The sequence below is a fragment of the Ambystoma mexicanum genome, chromosome 4p (genome assembly GCF_040938575.1).
Source record: "Ambystoma mexicanum isolate Mex_15411 chromosome 4p, UKY_AmexF1_1, whole genome shotgun sequence".
Classification (NCBI taxonomy): Eukaryota; Metazoa; Chordata; class Amphibia; order Caudata; family Ambystomatidae; genus Ambystoma; species Ambystoma mexicanum.
In genome coordinates, this window is record NC_090927.1 from 706,740,716 (window position 1) to 706,760,729 (window position 20,014).

Sequence of the window (20,014 nt, forward strand, 5' to 3'; positions counted from 1 at the left end):
TTTTGGAAAAGAGTTCTGGCGAAAAGACCCAACCGGTGATTTTATGTTAAATAAATAAACCGGCGGTATCTTTAACATTGCACCAAAAAAGTGGTGCGTTTAAAATCAATGGGAAAATCCTATAGGAAATATTCTGGCGGAATATTTTGCGTGGTAACCACTGCCACCAGCCAGAAACTCGACAAGGGGGGGGACTGGACAGTGCCCCCTTGGAAACCGACCCAGGGGCAATCTAATTAACCCCTTCCAGTACTTCCACAATATGATGGTTTGTACTGGTTCTGTTCACAATTTTGGACTAGTAAAGTCAATGGTGACTTTACATGCCCTGGGAGACAGTAGTCAGTCCCAGGATATGGAGTCTGTTTGGGGGTCATTATGACACCCCTGTGTTACTGCACTGAGGGTGCTGTGTAACACATACACTAAAACAGATGATACCCTATGGAGTAAAAGACCCCATAGCCCATAAGCACACAATAAGTCAGACATACCTCAAATCATGCCTAAGAGTGGGAGGAAAAGAGTCTCACTCTTAGCAGGAGAAAAAAACAAACCCCAAAAATCCAGCAAAGCTGCTGGGGGACTCAATAGGTTTGGGAAATCAGCTTTATACGAGAATTCTCCCTAACGCTCTGTAATCTTTGGGCTAGCATATGTTCAATCTAGCCCCGCTGTAATTCAAGTGCACCTACTGTGATTCTATGAATAGGGGTAGCTGCTGACTCTAATCCCTGTCCTGCTACACCTGAAGAAGTTACCGGAGTTGTCTGTTCTTTGAAGGCTTCTTCCAAACAGGTTCCCCTCTGCTCGTCCAGAACATTCAGGGACAGCATTGGCTCTCTTTCCCCCACACTTGCTGATTTCTGCAACTACTCTTTCCCCTCCTCCCTCAAGCACTCCCTTGCGTGCCCACTATTGAAAAAAGCCTTCAGCAGACCATAACTGTCCATCCAACTACCGCCCTATTTCAATCACCCCCTTCCTCGGGGAAACTCCTAGAGAAATTGGCCATGCCCCAACTCAACTCACACACTGAACTGATTGCTGTTGTCCACGATAATCAATCTGGATTCCGAGCATCCAGAGGACAGAAACTGCGCTTCTGAAAACTCCAACTCAACAGCTGGCCTCATTCTACTTGATCTCTCTTCTGCCTTTGACTCGTTCAAGCATTCCATCCTCATAGAAGGGCTCGGATACCCCTGGTATCTCGAATGGGCACTGGAATGGCTGACTTATTTCCTTACTGACTGCTCTTGCCTGGTCATCCTGGGCACCTTCTCCTCTCCCACTTGCTTCTGTACCGGTGGTGTCCTCCGGGGATCTATCTTCTCCCTTGGCTCTTTAACATCTACCTTGCTCAGCCTGCACGCCTTATCTCCTCCTTCTCCCCCCAACTTCCAGTTTCTTGCAGACGACACTCGACTCTTTTTCAGACTTCTTGCCCACTCACTTGCACCTTCCTTCATCCCTGACTGCCTGTCTGCCATCCAAGCTTGGTGCTCTTCCAATGTTCTCTGCCTCAATGCCGGCACAACTGAGATACCTTCGACTGGAACCCCTGCTCCCTTCTCCTTCCCTTCTCTCTGACCTCCCACCTTGTGCTCTCCCCCTGCTCCTTCTGAAGCCAGAAACCTTGGAGTCATATTTGACTCCTCTTTATCCTTTCTCCCTCACACACAGGACATTGCCAAGAACTCCCACTTCCAACTCTTCCTTCTCAAAGGAATTCTTCCAGTTATCACTTTCCCCCAGAAGCTCAATGTTTCCCGAGCCCAGGTTCTCTCTAGGCTTGACTATTGCACCAGTCTCCTCCTCAATCTACCTTCTTCGACCCTGCGACTCCTTCAGCTAATCCAGAATAGTGCATCAAGACTTGGTATTAAGCCCAGGGACTGCATCTCTCCTGGCCTAAAAAGCCTCCACTGCCTCCTGGTTGCTGCACGGATCAAATTCCAATCCCTCTGCATCATCCACAAGGCTGTCGGGGGCCAGGGATCACACCATCTGCAACTCTCTTACCAAATACTCTCCTTTTAGACCTCTACACTCCTCTGGCGCCAACTCTGTGTGTAAAGCGTTTCGCTAAAACGAGAGCAGGAGGCTGCTTGATTTCCTCAGCTGGATCTCTTCTCTGGAACAGCCTCCCCCTCCCTTTGCATCTTGAGCAGGACCTTCTGAAGTTCTGAAAGTACCTCAAGACTCTCCTCCTTTCCTCCTCCTTCCCTTCCTCTGCTAACCCCACAGTTGCTGTGATTGTTGTCTTGGACCCTTGTGCATCCTCTGGAACTCTGACCACTTACACCCAATCTCTTCAGCATCTGTCTTCCTCAGCACTTGCCTAGGCACACCCTCCACACTGGAGATTCACACTTTCCACCCAACGTAGCCCCTGGCCGCATACCACTTAACATATCTGGCACTTAATCTGCGGCTCACCCTTTGTGCACGGACACCACAGCACTTACCCCACTGCCCTCTTCCTTCCTGCACTTGCACGTTCTGAATTCTCACAAGGCATAGTACATTCGGCCATCCCTTTTCCCCTCTATTTTTTGTATTTAATTGTACTGCTATCCCACGTTTCCTCCCTTCTGCCCTGTGGGCGCTTTGAAACAGAATGCATTTCCTGTATAAGCGCCTAACGAGCAAACAAATGAATAAAATGCAGGTATACATTGGCCACCAGGGGGCGCACAGATGGGTTTACTTTCCGAGTAGGCTCCGCGCACGGGTCCCGAAAAATGGAGTGAGCCCCCACCACGAGACCCCCCTTACCCCACCCCCACCTCCCCAGCCGTAACATCGACAAATATTAGCGTTGGAAGTGTTCAGGACGCACTGGGAGAAAATCGAATTGAAGCTGAGCTTTTTTCATGGAGAAACCCCCCCTCTGCATGACTCGGCAATCGAAGGCAGAGAAGGCCTGCGAGCTCCCGCCGCACACTCAAGTGATCAGAGCCGTGATACGTGCAGTTCCAGGGAGAGTTCGGCGACGCACACCGCTGCCGGTACCCATTGAAAGGCACTTGCACACAGGTACACCCAGCCCTGTGTTGCCCATCTAAATGATTCACGGCCCTTAAGAGGTTTTGCACAACCCCATGTCCGAGCACGCAGGGCCCGGAAGAGGGCCGCACGGATACAGGGGGCCCCCGTGAGGGGACTGCTCTGGAGCAGTCCCAGCTTGCACAGTCTCCGCTGTCGCTTTAGCCGCAGACGCGTAACGTGGAACCATCTTTGCCCTGCGGCGACGCAGCGCTGACTCCTCCCGACCGCTCAAGTTGTCCCTGCAGCTTACCATAAGTAGACTCTCCTCCTATGCCACGAACAGAGCGGGCAGCGGGCCCTCTCTCGGGTCCCAACATGGCTGGAAGGTTGTGCGTGGAGTGGGCCCTGTGATCGACGAAGCGCCTTTCGCAGTCCTCATTCCCCTATGGGGCCCTGCCCCCGATCCTTGTCCCGCGAGGGGGACAGTCACCGGCTGGGTCTGAAAATACGACACCGGGACCCCGGAGAGGTGGAGCGAGCCACAGCACCTTGGGCCCCCCAAAAAAGGGCGCTAGAAGAACTTACTCGGGCCACAAAGGGCTGAGGGTTGGGCCCTTGTCTGCCAGGGTGTGTGCCCTCCTCGCTCCCACGCAAACTCCGAAGCTTGCTGAATCCAGGAACAGAACATTTCGCCTGGAGTGGCCGCGTGCATGAGGATTGCCTAAGGTGGTCGTACGCAGACCACAGACAGAGGTCTCTCTCCCAGGGGACCCCCCCCCAGAGCCTTTCAATGTCCTACAATACAGGAAACTCCTCAATCAAATAGAAACAATGGCCCCTCACATGAAAGAGGCTGTTTGTTATTGGTGCTTTTAACAACATCTTGACAAAGCTCATATACACAAGCACATACTTCTCAATTGACCACTCCGGCGGGGCAATCTTTCCACACATAGCTAAGATTCACACTCCTCATCGTTGAGGTCCCGCCGTCCATGGTCCTTAAGGGCAATCCGGCGAAATATAAGTTTACACCAACCCACGGACCCCTGAAGTCACCCACTGAGTTCAAGATGTCGACTGCAGGGTCTGATGCTGCTGCAACCAAGGCGGATGTCGCTGACCTGCTCACATAGATGAGAAGCATGAGAGCAGATATAGGCAGCAAAATTTACAAAATTACACAAAGAATGGACAAAATGGAGGACAGGCTGGAACAAGTAGAGCATAACCAAACCTCCCTGAACATGTTGGAGGCCCAAATGGACCACCGCATTGCGGAAATAGAACACAGGGAAGAGGAAATACACCTAAAGGTTGATGATCTCAAAAATAGGGAACGCCGTAACAACATACGTGTGTTCGGCGTTCCCGAAAAAGAAGGCAAAACCTACTCGGACCTAAAGTGAACCCTGCACACCATTTTGAATCTCTTCTTTAAAGATGAATCGGTGGACGAACCCCAAATTGACCGCATCCACAGAGCTGGACTGGAGGCAGACCTGGAGGCCTGCGATCAGTCCTAGCTCGATTTCACAATTATGCGGACAGAGCCTGGATCTTAGAAAAGGCCAGACACGCTTCACAACTTTCACTGGACGATGCAAATATTTCACTCTATCAAGACTTATCACTCAAGTTGGCAATGAGGAAGAAGTGCTCTCCAATTACAAAGATGCTGAAGGACAAAGGTGTTAGATACCGGTGGGGCTATCCGTTCTCACTCACCTTTGAGTGGGAAGGCTCGACAATGAAACTTGTTTCGGAAAAGGACATTGCAGACTGTATAGCTGACCTGTTGGGTCCCCAGGGGGAGGGACCCTCCCTTGGTGAGTCAAGGAGAGAGGAGAGTGAATGGCGCACTTGGGGCCCGCAGCGCAGAAGGATTCAGGGATCCAGGAAATTCCGGAGGATGAACAATTCACAGGATATGGAGCACTAACCTGGATTCCAGACTGTCGCACCAGGCCGCACGAGGCAAAGGAGCGGTGGGCTGACTGGTACGGCTGAAGCTGAGCGCTCGGGCGCCGCCCGAGGGAGAGTGGAGTGATTTGGGTGTGTGTGATGGGGGAACTTATTCTCGGCACACGCCAACGATGTACTCGACCCCAAGGTCAGACTTCAGATCCAATTGTTTAATTTCTGTCGCACAAACAGTGAATTGGGGCACGCATGTTTGGGGTGCCCAGATAGGCAACATTCCAGTGTCTGTATTACCTCATATTTCTAAGAAGGGGGTCAGAATTCATACTTGTAAGTTGTTTTTGCTGGATTATGAGCACACGGTTGGGGGCTCACTGTTATATATGTTTACATTGGGATAGGACCGCTTGTTTCGCGGTTTCCACTGGTGGTCCAAGACTGACTGGGTGATGTTAACCTGGAAGGGTCAGACGCAAAATGTAGGGGGGAGAGGGGAGGGAGGCGAGGGTGCGGTGGGAGAAAGACATATAATGCATCAGAAGACAGACCTGGGGGGCGGAAGAATACAAAATGCGAACATGAAGGGACAGAACATGAACTGGATGGGTCAACCCTTGACCTCTCCAGGACTAATTGAGACCCAATTCAAAGAAGATGAACCACACACTACACTATCAAACATGATGCAGACCATGAAGCAGACACCTTGGCCATTTACATACTCACACGAAGCTCGAGATGTCACCTATATTCTCTAACGACACATTACGCATATGCACACTTAATGTGAAGGGTTTGATCTCCCCCACAAAGAGATCCATGGTGGCCAGAGAATTCAAAAGATCAAAACTAGATATTCTATTTCTCCAAGAAACATGATACTGAAGGGGTGAAGAGAAAGTGATCCCATCTCACGAGGTAGGCTCTTCCTTCTGGAGCTCTAGTATCTTAAAAAAGGCGGGAGTGGGTATCCTAACTCGCAAAGGCCTCCGGATGACAACTCTTGAGACATGGTCGGACAAGGAAGGAAGGGCTCTCATAGTTGTGGGAAACATTCGAGGCACAATTGTCACCCTTGCCACACTTTATGCGCCTAACCAAGGGCAGAATAGGTTCCTCCACAAAATCACTGAGTTTTTCAGCATGGCTAAGGGACACATAGCTCTTGGCGGAGACTTTAATACGTGGATGGATAGTTCTGTGGAAAGACAAACAAGAGCCGATGAACATGACCCACCCACCTCCCAAGATGAAGCTGAAATCAAACTAACCCTTGACCTATATGGCCTCACTGACAGTTTGCACCATTTGCATCCAGCAGACAGAGGCTTCATTTTCCACTCCCTCCCCCACGACACGCGTATCGTTTACATCTTCCTCTCTGATGGCCTCCTGCACATACTTCGCACGGCGAATATATACCCCGCCACATGGTCGGAACACGATATGGCTACGGTGGACATATGCTGGAACGACCTGGCCCCCCAGAACACTAAATGGAGATGTAAAGACTCTTTATGGGCTTACTCGGTTTTCAAAGAAACTCTTGAAACTGAGATTGAGCAATTCTTTGTTACCAATGACACAGGAGAGGTTGGGAAGACATCCGTATGGGAGGCAGCCAAGGCCACCTGGAGGGGAGTGCTCATTAGGGAAGGGGCCCAAAAAAAAGAGAATGCGCCCTGATAGAAAAGAATATTACGGAGAAGCTCTCTACAGCCCAAAAACTGGCACAGTCCTCCCCATGTGAGAGACCCAAGTATATTGCCGAAGCCAGACAGCTCAGAGAGGAGCTGAAAATACTTATCGTGGGCAAAACAGCTCAAACCCTACAATACCTCAAAAAAAATTACTATGAAAAGGGCGACAAAGCAGACGCCCTCCTGTCGGCTCGTCTCCGAGCAAAGAAGGCAGAAAGATGGGTTGACCTCATCGAGAGGACAGATGGCACCCTCACTGATACGACAGTAACATCTCCCGATGGTATACAAGAAGCATTTGCCTTCTTTTATGAAGATTTATATACGTGACCCCCCCCCCACTCCCTTAGGAAGTATTGAGACATACCTTAAAGAGGTGCGGATACCCACACTCATTCATGGAGGCCGAATCCTTAGATACACCAGTCACAGAAGAAGTTGTTACAGAAGCCATAGAGCGGCTAAAGGTGGGAAAGGCCCCGGGAGATGATGGTTTCACGCCTGGTTTTTATAAGACATTCTCCACATTCATTGCCCCCTTCTTTGCATCCCTGTTCAACCACATCTTTGACACAGGCCAAGCCCCCCCGTCCTTCTCTCAGACCCTTCTCGCTGTCATTCCAAAGGAAGGTAGAGACCCCCAAATACTATAGCTCTTAACGCCCTATCTCTCTTCTTAACATTGATGCTTAAATATATGCCAGTCATTGCGGCCTGGCTTGAAACACACTTACCACGTCTAATACACTCAGATCAAGTTGGCTTAGTTATTGGGAGACAGTGCGCGGATACCATGAGGAAAACACTTAATTTAATCTTAATTTAATCCATGAAGCACAGGGGATGGGAGGGGATCCGTCCCTTCTGTCACTAGATGCCGAGAAGGCCTTCGATAGGGTGTCATGGGACTTCCTAGAAAGGGTATTAGTTTGGAATGGGTTGGGGCCGAAGCTCCGCTGCGCCATTAAAGCACTGTACACCTCTCCCACAACATAAGTGACAGTGAACAGAGGCTATTCACAATGGTTTCCCTTGGAAAGGGGAACAAGGCAGGGCTGCCTGCTGTCAGCGATATTATTTGTGATGTCCCTTGAGCCGTTAGCGCAAAAATTAAGACAAGATGGTAGAGTGAAGGGGATCACAGTGGGAGAAGGTGAATATAAACTAGGCCTCTACGCTGACGATATCTTATTACATTGAACTGATCCCCTAAATTCTGTCCTGGCTGCGATCGGCGTAATTGAAAAATATGGCGAACTGGCCGGCCTGAAAATCAACATTGGGAAGTCTATCCTCCTCCCAATTGATAAAAGTAAAGATTCCGCAGCGGAACGCTTCGCTCCCCTAGGAGTAAAGGTCAGCCTCTCCACACTCTGATACCTGGGCATCAATGTTACTCGTGACCTGGAATCCCTATACGAAGCTAACTTCCCTCCATTATCACATGCCTTTCAAAAGGATATCCAAAGGTGGTCCTAGCTTACCATCTCTTGGATGGGCCGTTTAAATGCAATAAAATGGTGATTCTCCCTAAAATACTTTACCTGTTCCAAATGCTTCCCACCAATATGCCCCAAGAATATTTCACGGATACCAGAAAGTCTCTCTCTTAACCTTCCTGTGGCAAAGTCAAAAGCCTAGAGTCCCCAGATCTTTGCTCCAGCTCCGAAAGGACAATGCAGGGGTAGGCCTCCCAGACATAGAAACATATTATAGAGCAGCCCAACTCTGTGTCCTCGTTCCGCACGTCAGGCAGCAGTCAGAACCACAATGGATAGCCCTGGACAACTATCATCTCCGTCCTTTTATCTTGGGTGAATGGCTATGGGTTCCGGAGCCCCAACTACGTAATAGCGTCAAAACTCACCCCATTATTGGTACGATATGGGCAATATGGAAGTCGGGCAAGAATATGGTGGGAGTTACGACCTGGCCCTCTCCACTGGGACACCTTTGGTCACTAGGGATCCGAGATGCAATCCCGGACCCAGCGAGCTTTGAGACCTGGTATGATGCAGGATTAGAAAGGGCGGGTCAACTCTGGAGAAATGGCACCTTTATCAGTATTCAGGAGCTTCAGTAGGCACTCGGTATATATCCGTTTTGAGTCTTCCTATACCTGAGACTCAAGGGGGTGATGACAAGGGTGATATGGAAAGACCAGTTACATAGGGACCTCACCCCGTTTGAAAGAATTCTTAACATATGCACGAGCTCTAGAGGTTTAATAAGTGCGATGTACTTGGCATTGATTGAGGTCGATATTACACCATCCCTCACACTCAAGGACAGATGGGAAGCGGATATGGGCAGACAGATCTCACAAAAACTATGGCTACAAATATGTAGACGAACAGCGAAATCTATATCTTGCCAATACAAACTACACGCCGTCAAGTTGATGTATAGATGGCAGTATGACCCAATCCGGCTTGCCAAAATGTACCAAGGGGTAAGCCCATACTGCTGGAGGGGTTGCGGGAAGCGGGCCGACTATTGGCATATGTGGTGGGGATGTGCAGTGGTCCAAGACTACTGGTCAGAGGTTCTCAGTTGGATCAGGGAATTAGATGATGATGAAAGGGAGAAACCACTGTTGATTCTGTTTGGCCTGGTTGAGACGGACGACACGACCATGAAGGCACCCAAAATGATACAAGGTCTATTGATGGCCGCAAGAGCCTGTCTCACCATGGTATCGAAGAGAGCCACGCTCCCTAGCAAAACTGAATGGCTGGGTGTTGCCCTGAACATATATAGAATGGACAGCCTAACTGCAGCCCTACATGGGGATCGCACCACAGTTGAGAACGCATGGTCTGAATTTCGTGCTAAATATGTTACATGAAAAGAATGTGTCCAAAGCGTTACTACATTCAGAGACAATCTACTCAATGGTCGACGTTGTCTGCTACGCCAAATTCATATGTTATGTTACATGATTTATATTGCGCACCTGGTACCCGAAGGCTGATGGGCGCAGACTGACAAACCCAAAACAGACCGCAAATGCAGCAGAATAGTCATCTAAACCGAGTCTCCATTTGGGGGTTTAGGCAAAGAGCAGTGTTTTCAGTTTCTTTTTAAAGAGTTCTGTTGAAGCCAACGTTCTTAATGCCGTGGGAAGGGCATTCCACGCAATGGGTGCTGCAACTTCAAATGACCCCTGCCTTGTTTTGTTATTTTTATGCCGGGTACACTGAGTGTATTAGCATTATCAGATGTGAGAGACCTACCCTTATCCTTCACAACTATGGTCTCCTTCAGATATGAAGGCATTTTACCTACAATGCATTTTTGGGTAATGAGCAGGAGCCTAAAATGAATTCTTTTTCCAACCGGCAGCCAATGAAGACTCCTGGCATCTGATACATGATCTCTTTTACTTAAACCCTTAACTATTCTCACGGCCCCATTTTGAAAGTTGGCAAACACGATCCCTTCATCCTCCAACATCTGAACAACAGATGGCACTATGTGAAAAGGGGGGCGGGGGGCAGGGTGAAGGTAATTGGTTATGATGATGCTATTAGAAACTTATGTGATCTCCAAAGACTTGATATGCTTTACACACAATTGTTCTTTTTGTGAAAACTCTTATCTGACTTGTTGGTGGAAAATGCCTGTAAATGATTGTCAAACTTCTACCTTTGCAAAACTAATAAAACTAAAATAAAAAAATAAATAAAAAATGTAGGTATACCTTTACTAACATTAAGTAAATCTGAGCTATTGGTGCGATTGCCAGTAAATGTCAGAGGACCCCTACCCAAGGTAAAGGTGTTAAGTTAATTCTCTGAAGGGGTAGGGACAGGTTGCAAGCCCAACGGGGGCCTTGATAGTCCCGGTGTATCCAAGCAGCCAGCATCTGGACCTAGTAGATCTGGACCCAGTAGATGGAGTTCCGCGAGCAGGCGAGTCAGTTCCCCCCTCGTCGGGACAGTGGTAGGCACTTTCCCTCGTCTTGCCGTCTGGCTTGCGGGTCGTCATCTATCAGCCAATTGGACAGTATGCCGAGAGGCTTCTGCCCACCAGCCCATCTCTTGGTAGGATTCAGCCTGGTTTTCCTATTTTGTTTGCTCAGGCATAGTCGGCATAGAGATTAACGGCTCGGCGCGTTGCATTTGAGCCGTAATGAGGTTTTTTCTGTTTGCTGCTTGTCTCTGCATTCTGGCCCATTTAGCCAAGCACCTTTCCTTGCGAGGTTTATACACAGAAAGGTTGTCTTCTGCTTCGTCCTGTGCGTTTGTTCCCATAGGTATTATAACTGCTTGTTCAGCACTTTCATGTACCAGTTCAGTTATGGCTTTTTCAGTGCATTCCATACCTTTTTTGCACTTCTCCTTGTTTAAGGATCGAATGTTCATTTCCTCTACAACAGCACCCTGATTTTTCACCTCCTCCGAAACAACTCCAAACAGTTTGAGCAGAATCTTAACTGCAAAATGCATCACAACATCTGCGGTATTGATGTTCTTACTAATGTCCGCCATGTTGCTGCAGAGACGTGGTTTTGCAGTAGAACTACTGACTCTGTAGCATTAGTGTGTACCATTGCTTTGGTCACCGTTTGTGCCTACGTTGGTTTGCTGGGCTTCTTGTGTAATAGTAGGCATTACATACCTGCTGACAGTGCCAGTAAGGATTTAGCACAGTGCCAATAGCGAGTTGTTGTCTACGGCACCATAGTCTGTGGTTGCAAACTCCAGTAGCACTGTTATTCTCCAGCATGGGGTCTGGCATGGATTCACATGCTCATGAATATTCCCTGTCGTCAGACTGGGAATCCCCAGTAAAGAAAAAATCAGTTTCACTTCGGAACTGTCTTTCTCCTAACCACCAATCACTGGCCTCTGGATCGTACTGCCCTTACCAATGACTGCTCTCTCAAAGCCTCTCCTCTGGTAGCCATCTTCACATTTATACCGCACGTTCTAGTGGTGTAAATCCTTGTTCTTAGCGCTCGAGCTTTAACTGCGTTTTGCGCTTTTTCTAAGAATTTTACTCTATTTCAGTCAATCAAGCCTTGCGCTCCATTGATCCACCTTCCGATTAACGGAGACCTGTTTTTTGGATTCTTCAAGCCCCTCAAGGGCGAATTTCATCGAGTTACTTCGTGGAGGATTCCAGAAGTTTCTTCAAGGCCTATGCCGCGTGTCGGACCACACCAGCATATCTGCTGAGAAGAATGAATCGACACCCCTTTTCGAGATTTTCCCCTGCCACGGCTTCTCGGAATGTCTTTTTGGATGACGGACATTCCCTGTGCCTTTACTGCCTGCACTCGGACCTGACGCACGTGGAGGATGACAGTGTGTCTTGTCAGGATATGGTGCCTCGCCGAAGAGGAAGTCGGGCCATCCAGGCGAACTCTTGGAGAAGACCCAGACAGGACCTCTGAAGAAGGCCAAGGAGGAGCGGGGCTCAGACCCTCTGAAGGCCCAAGTGCATCTGTCGAAAGACCAGCCTTCCATCGAAGGAGTGGTGGCGTCCCTCGCAAAGGCCGCAGTGGCGGATCGCAGGGCACCTCCCTGAAGGCGAGAGTAACCCTGCTGGTCATGAGGGAGTCCTCTTTTCAGCCCATCGAAAAGAGGACAGAAAAGATGATGCCTCTCATTGCGCCTAAACCATCTCCTTTGGTTGCAGAGGGGGGGGGGGGGGCACGGTAGACCTCCAGGGCACGAATATCTCCTCAGACGAGGAGCTTACCAACCTCCAGACCACCCAAGTAGAACGAGGAGTTAAGAACAGACCCTTCGGAGGGATCCTAACTAGGGCGATGATGAAGGTGATGACTAGCAGACCGACAAGCAGCAGGGCGTAGAGGGCCTGGAGGACCAACCTAGGCTGCAACAGCCTACTCCGTAGCCACAACCACCTCGACAGCCACCTGGAGATATCTCGATGGACATCCTCACTGCCTTGCATACTCTATGCGCAGAGATCCGGATGAGGCCTCCCACGGTGCTGGTACCATCGGGGGAACCACCAGTCAAGAAGAGGATAGTTCACCCTCTGCCGCCATGTCACCCCTCGCCGCCCCATTCTCCCCACCCCCCCTGATGGATGAGGCAGATGCTGACACAGCGACGACGGACACAGGAACGGACCACGACGGCGGATTGGGGGAGATGTCCTGTCCGCCTCCCTGATCTTCACTGCCCGACGAGACTTGTTCCACCCCATGATCTCCAGGGCCTCAGAGCTATTCCAGCTTGTCCTTGAGAAGAAAAAAGAGGGGGTTTCCTATACCAGCGCCGCGCGGCGAAGAGGAAGACCATACTTTCGACCCCACTGTTGGATGACATTTGGGACGAGGGGTTGTCCCTCATGAAGAACCCTTCCTTTGCCCCGGCGAAGAGGGACCGTTATGAGAAGTACAGGGTGCTGGACTCTGTGCCTAAGTGCTTGAAGTCTCAACCGTCTCCGGACTCTGTGGTTTTGGCAGCAGCCAAGAATTCTTCGAGCTCCTCCCCTTTGGCAGCCTCCTCTCCCCTGGACAGTGAGGGGGAGATGTTGGATGCCATTAGGCAAAGAGTTATCACGTCGGCAGCGACTACCATCAAGGCCGCCAACGCTCTCGCCATTGTTGGGCGTTGCAACCAGGAGCTTTGGTTCAAGATCGGTCCCATCCTAGAACTCCTTCCTGACAAGAGGGCGGAAGCTTTTGAGATTCTACAGGAAGGCGAGGTGGCATCGTACCACAACATCATGGTGGCCATGGATATCGCCAACACGGGGTTCCGCCAGATGGGCAACAGCGTTTGCCTTTGTCAGCGGGGACATGTTTTCACCAAGATGTTCAGTCGAGGGTGCTAGACATGCCCTTTGACGGGGACAACATGTTTTAGAAGACCGTGGAGGAGTCTCTTCAAGCAATCAAGGTGGACACAGAGACTGCTTGTGTCTTGGGCACACTTCAGCAATGACGGCTGTCCTTTCGGACTTCCAGCGGGAAATCCCAAGGTTCTTCCAACGGATTCGGTGGAGCTTTGTCCTACCTTCAGCCCTCCTGCTCCTTGGCCCAGGAGACCTACAGGGGCCAATGCAAACCTGGAGGACGTCACCATCGCCAAGGACCCCAAGGCGGCTTGTCGACTTCAAAACATAATTGAACCGACCTTGGCGTCAAGCCCCCCACCCATGCACCCTGGTGAAAGGCTGGCTGGTGAACTTCATCAGCGTGTGGAAGACCATCTCCACCGACAATTGGATGCTGGACACTAGCCAACGGGCACACCCTCTAATTTCAAAGAAAGTGTCTCTGAATACCACCAGTGGCCTGGCAGGAAAATATCCCTCAGCTGCTGCTGGAGGTGTGGGCCATGTTAAAGGGTGAGATGGAGCTCGTCCCAAGGAGGCTCTGGGGCTCCAGATTATACTCTTGTTACTTTCTCGTCAAAAAGAAGACCGGCGAATGGAGGCCCATCCTAGACGTCCGTCATCTGAACAAGTACATCTGGTCCCAAAAGTTCTGAATGGTGACTCTTCAACCCGTTCTAGGACAAATAGAAGAGGGGGGGATTTCCTATCGTCACTGGACTTGGAGGATGCTTACTTTCACATCCCCACCCACAAGGGGCACCACAAGTTTTTTCGCTTCATGGTTCAAGGGCAACATTACCAGTTCAAGGCCCTTCCATTCAGATTGAAGTCAGCGCCATGGGTTTTCACCAAGTGTCTGGCACCGGTGGCGGCAAAGCTGCGTCTACGGGGATCCACGTATACCCTTATCTGGACAACTGGCTCATCCGGGCAAGCTCAAAGGACATCGCTGTCGACCGTCCAGCTCCTGACGGTTCTGGGGTTCTTGGTGAACTATGCAAAGTCCTGCTTAACTCCATCGCATGACATTCTGTTTCTGGGGTCCCGACTCAACACAGTGTTGTGCGTGTCGTGCCTGGCGTCTCCGTCGGAGGAGAGGATAGCGGCCATCTTGGGCAAGGTACAACGGCTGTTGCCCCTGAAGATACCAAGGGTGAGGTCCATCAAGTCTCTGCTTGGCATGTTGTCGTCATGCATGTACCTCATTTGATTGTGCAGGCTGCGGATGCTCCCATTACAGGAGTTCCTCGACGCCTGTCGGATACAAGTATCGGGAAGCTTTGAGTTCAAGATCACACTCGACGAGCTTCTCCATCGAGCGATACAGTGGTGGGGAGTTTGCACACATCTGTCTGGATACGCAGGAACTTTGGCACTGGGCCATCGCCCATGGGATGTTCCTAATCCCGTTTCACCTGGTAGGAGTGAAGAACACCGTCGCCGACCCCCTCTACCGGGAGCTGCGTTCTTGTCACGAATGGGAGCTTCGCAGAAGCGACAAGCCCCAGATCGATCTATTTGCAACGGCGGCGAACACCAAGTGGCGGAGGTTCGCCAGCAGGTTTCCACAGGTGGGGAGCATGGGGGAGACGCATTCTCATTCCCCTGGGACGGCCTGTCTCTGTATGCGTTCTCGCCATTGCCTTTGCTTCTTCGACTAGTCATTCAACACCTGCGGTCCTGGTGCAGGGTGATCCTCGTCACACCGGCGTGGCCGGGACAGATATGGTATCCGCACCTTCTCGACATGTCAGCAGCCCCTCCCGTCAAGCTTCCGGTGGTTGCAGATTTTCTCGCCAGGGAAGGAGGTGCAATTCCGCAACACAACCCGGGCTCGCTGAACCTGCAGGCCTGGCTTCTGCAAAGTTAGAATTCAGGGGCTATGATTTTCCAGCGGACTGCAAGGAAGTGCTTGCCAAGGGCAGGGCATCGTCTACTCTTAAAGGCTATGGTCATAAATGGAAGAGGTACGCCGTCTGGTGCTGTGCTCAGAAGATCGGTCCTCTACGAGTCACAGCTTCGCAGGTACTGCCGTATTTGCTGTCATTGGCCAATGCTGTACTGGCTCATGACTCCATCAAGGTTCATCTGGCAACTATCTCCTGCTACACCAGATCTCCAGGATGGTCGTCGCTGTGGTCACACCGTCTGGTGAAGGAGTTTGTCAAAGGACTGTTCCGTTCGTTCCCTCCAGTGAGGGCGTCAGCCCCGGCATGGGAGCTCAATGTGCTGTTGACTAGGCTCATGGGTCCTCCGTTCAAGCCTATGCATTCAGCACCACTGAAGTTTCTGTCATGTAAGACCGCATTCCTTGTGGCCAACACCTCTGCATGACGAGTGGGAGCAATCCAGGCCCTCTTGTAAACCACATTACTTGACATTCCACGAGACGAGGGTAGTGCTATGAATGCACCCCTCTTTCATGCCCAAGGTGCCTTTGGACTTTCAGCTAAATGAGCCCTTGGTGTTGCCTGTATTTTTTCTGACGCCTTTGTCGCCGGCTGAGAGGACTTTGCACTTGCTAGATGTGGCTAGAGCTCAGAAGTTCTATGTGGACTGCACAAAGAGTTTCCGGAAGACTTCCCAGCTTTTTGTGAACTTTGGCCCTGTTAACCAAGGGAAGGCCCTCTCCAAGGCTTCCATTTCCAGGTGGCTCTTCGGCTGCATCACCCATTGTCACCGGTGCTGTCTTGAGAGCCCATTCGACCAGAGCGATCGCTGCAACTACGGCGTTCCTGTCTGATGTGCCCCTGCTGGACATCTGCAGGGCTTCTATGTGGAGGTCGACTCGCACCTTCACAAGGTTCTACTGCGTCGACAGGGATTCCAGGGAGGAGTCCTGAGTCGGCCAGCCAGTGCTGCGCAACCTGTTCGCTTGAAGGTGAGTCTGGTGAGGAGGCAAGAGATGCTTAATGTTAATATTGAGCCTTGCCACCTCCCGTGGTTGTGCATGTGTGCACTGCTATGTATTCTTTATTCATGAGCGTGTTAATCCATGCCAGAAACCCATGCTGGAGAACAAGTTACTTTTAACTGTTGTTCTCCAGCATGGGTCTGGCATGGATTCACTTGCAAACCCTCCTGCCTTCCCCTCTGCGGTTCTTCTCTTGGTCCTAGTGCCACTTTATGTGCTACCAAATCTGAAGATGGCTGCCAGAGGAGGGGCTTAGAGGGCAGTCATTGGCTGGGGGCAGTATGACCGAGAGGCGGGTGATTGGTTGTTAGGAAAAAGACCGTTCAGATGTGAAACTGATTTTTTTCTTTACCGAGGATTCCCAGCCTGGAATATCCATGAGCATGTGAATCCATGCCAGACCCAGGCTGGAGAACAACAGTTACAGGTAAGTAACTTCCATACTAGCAGCCTCTTGCAGCTCTGCTGGTTTAGCATGAGTGCCTGCCGACTGGAAATAAGTGGTGATTTTGCCTGCATCTACCATGCTGCTATATACTGCTCTGTTCTCTGCAGCCGCAGAGAGAGTCAGCACACAAGCGTCACCATCTGGTTCTTTTTAGCCATGTCTTGGTGGTAGCTTTACATAAGGCTTGCAATTTCTGCGTCCTCCGTTTTGTAGATGCTTTACCCGGCATTGTTTTTAAACGTTTGTTTTAGATTTGTATAGACTTAAAGCCGTTGCCCAGACTGTTAACTAGTCATCCGCTGTAATAGCCACAGGACCACTCACCTGGTTCCTTCATGTGGGTCTGTGTAGCTGCTCAACGCCTCCTGGCCATAGCCCACAACATGCAGTCCACAGGAACACAGTAACGCACTCCCTGATCACGCCGCGTCTGCTCCACGAGGAGTTGAGTTTTTTAGGCTTCGCAGTTTCCAACCAGCAGTGGAAATGATACTGTGTTCGGTCCAAGCAGTAACGCACTCCTTCCTCACTCCGCCTATCCTATGTACTGTGGTCACTTCTCCCTGTGTATGACCCTCTGGACAAAGGCATGCACATGTGGTCCTGGTCTGAACTCCGTGATTGTTTAAGGGGATCCGAAGGGGGTCTTAACCACACTTTGACCATTCGACCACCTTCCTGGTAGACCTGGAAGTCAGTGTGGGGACTATCGCATTTCTTGCGAGCCACTAATAATCAAAGCTTTTTGGGCAATATATTGTAGTCCTCCGCTGAAACGGTTGGTTTCATTCATTTTCCTAGTGGATTTTGTTCCTCATACTTGGGTCTGCACTTTTTTACTGCAAGTATGTATTTCTGTGCTGCTGTTCAAGAGTTTACATGTTGTTGTTTTATGATTTTGTTTTTATCTGTATTTAACATATATTGCATTTAAGTATCATGCGTGCTTGTGGTGGCTCCAGTTGATTTTCCATTTTAGCACCAATCCACTATTTGCTGAAACAAGCTATGTTGTGCGTAAGACATACATGTTTTACTTTGTCCCAAAACACTTATGACATGCAGGCTAAGAATTTGATAGCATATCGGGATCAATGTGCCAACTTAATGTCTGAACTCATAGTTTACCAGTTCATATGGCGGTGTGTCCCTAAACTAAGAATCCTATCAATTTAAAAAGAATAACTCTTGATTTTCTTAATCGCCTTTTATCAAAGTTTGCAAAGGGCATAACATGCAAGGTCAAAATTTCAAGGTTGTTTTATTTCTTTCATTTTGTAGGGTCTTGAGCAAACTGAGTTTCTAACCTTGTGTTCAGCTTGCGGAAAGGAGAAAGAAAGTCAGACAAAATGTTGCAACAGCTCTGATTTACAGAGACACTCAAGACAAAGTATGGCCATAAGTGGATTAGCAGGGCCTCTGTCACGTCCTGCGATTCATCATAATTCAACAGTGCAGAAGTCATTAACCATAGGACTAAATGCAAGGAACTTTTATGGTGGTGCTTGTACAAATGTTCCTGTGGACATCTTCTTGAATCATGAACTCGGCCGAAACCTGTTGCCAACAAATGGAAAAGGTGGACTTGCTGATCGGTCTCCAAAAACTGCAAATAATATAAAACTGAAGGGTTTAAAAGAAATCAATGATCCAAGTAAGTAAATGTTAACACATTTAATTTGCCAGGGTATCAAGTTGAAAAAAAACTATATTTTGTTTTCCACATAGCACAATTAACCACACTTCCTGCTATGGGACATCAACTGTCTGTTTTTTGATAGTTTGGCTTTTGAGAATACTATTGTTTCATTGATTTTATTGCAACTTGTATAGTGAAAAATGATTGCAATGGCATAGACGGGTAGGCACACATTGGCTTTCACTGCATAGGAGCAAACCGCTACCCTTCAGTTTTCTTTTTTTGTTCAGGATGCATTCACTCCCTGCAATATACCGATGTAGACAAATTGCTACCAATGATTGTGCTTCAATTTGGGATAGGCTACTTAAACTCCTACAGCCTGCTTGACTGGGAGAGTGAATGCAAACTGCATAGTTTATGTAGTTTAGGAGTCTGCAGCGTTTTGCTCTATAGATGTTACATAGTTAGACGTGTTTATGTTGTCTTGCATTACTATTCTTTTAATGCAAATGTTTAACTTTGTTTTATGGGCTACTGATGTTCTTTTATGTTACTCTACTTTGATAGTGCAGCAATCACAATTTGAGATTCATAGGATATTTGTATCTTGCGAATGGTGGCTGTACCAAGCACATAGGTAATGCTAACAATGTACAGAGAGCTGCCACTTCCCTTTCTCACTGTGCCACAGTCTGTCCCTCGGTCCCTAATTCGTGGTACACTGTGTGAAATAAGAATATGCGAATTGGCATATGAGTGGATGCGAGTGTTGCCACTGCCAAAACTGAAATGCTAATGTCCATAATATAGGCCAGTATTTCCACTGATGGGTCATTGATCTGTAAAATGTTTCATATTGGTTGTACCTGTATTGCCACCCTAAGCTTTCTTTTACGTTATCTGTGCCCAATAAATGCTAGTATTGCTGTTAGGAAAGTTGTTTTCTAAAGTTCACTTAAGGGCTTTATAAAACGATACCAAGGCAATACAGAATCGCCACTCTTAGTATAAGGCTGTACCACCTGAGATATTTGGTAGCATGGACAGAGCAGTAAGGCCCATTTTAGGAGGGAGAGAGGGCTGTAGATGGGTACAAATACATTGTAGCATACATATGTTCCAAAGAAAGGTAAATACTATTTCATAAGTCATAAACACAATTATATACAATTCCAGGTGAGTAAAACCTAAAGATACACATTTACAATGGCAGTCAGCTATTCATGGGAAACCAATGTAATTAGACGAAGTATTCTATGACACACGGCCCCCAGATTTGCAGTGCCAGTATATTTTCATTACCTAAAACTACAAAAAATGGAAAACAAACCTGTCTTCGGCTCGCAGAGCCTATAAAAACAACCACGAAAAAACCTAAGCACCCTAATCCGATAGATGTGGGTCTAGCTCAAACCAAAGCCACCCAGATCACGACGAAACCACTAGAACTCAATGATCCAACTGATCTGGTGAAGGGGGCCACGGATACTCATTCTTCTCCAAAAACAACTGAGGACTTCCTGAACCAGAAGGACCAGGTGGACCTCACCATCCACCATGAGTTGCCA

General features: G+C 49.0%; 1 protein-coding gene across 4 annotated transcripts in view; it reads left to right on the forward strand.

The window, feature by feature from the left end:
- SENP6 (SUMO specific peptidase 6) overlaps nucleotides 1-20,014 on the forward strand; it is a 2,017,494-nt gene that overhangs the window by 744,271 nt on the left and 1,253,209 nt on the right. For all 4 annotated transcript variants that reach the window (XM_069606272.1, XM_069606273.1, XM_069606275.1 and 1 more), the window contains one exon: nucleotides 18,086-18,458. In XM_069606272.1, the coding sequence (XP_069462373.1) occupies nucleotides 18,086-18,458 (373 nt within the window). The remainder of the gene's footprint in view (nucleotides 1-18,085; nucleotides 18,459-20,014) is intronic.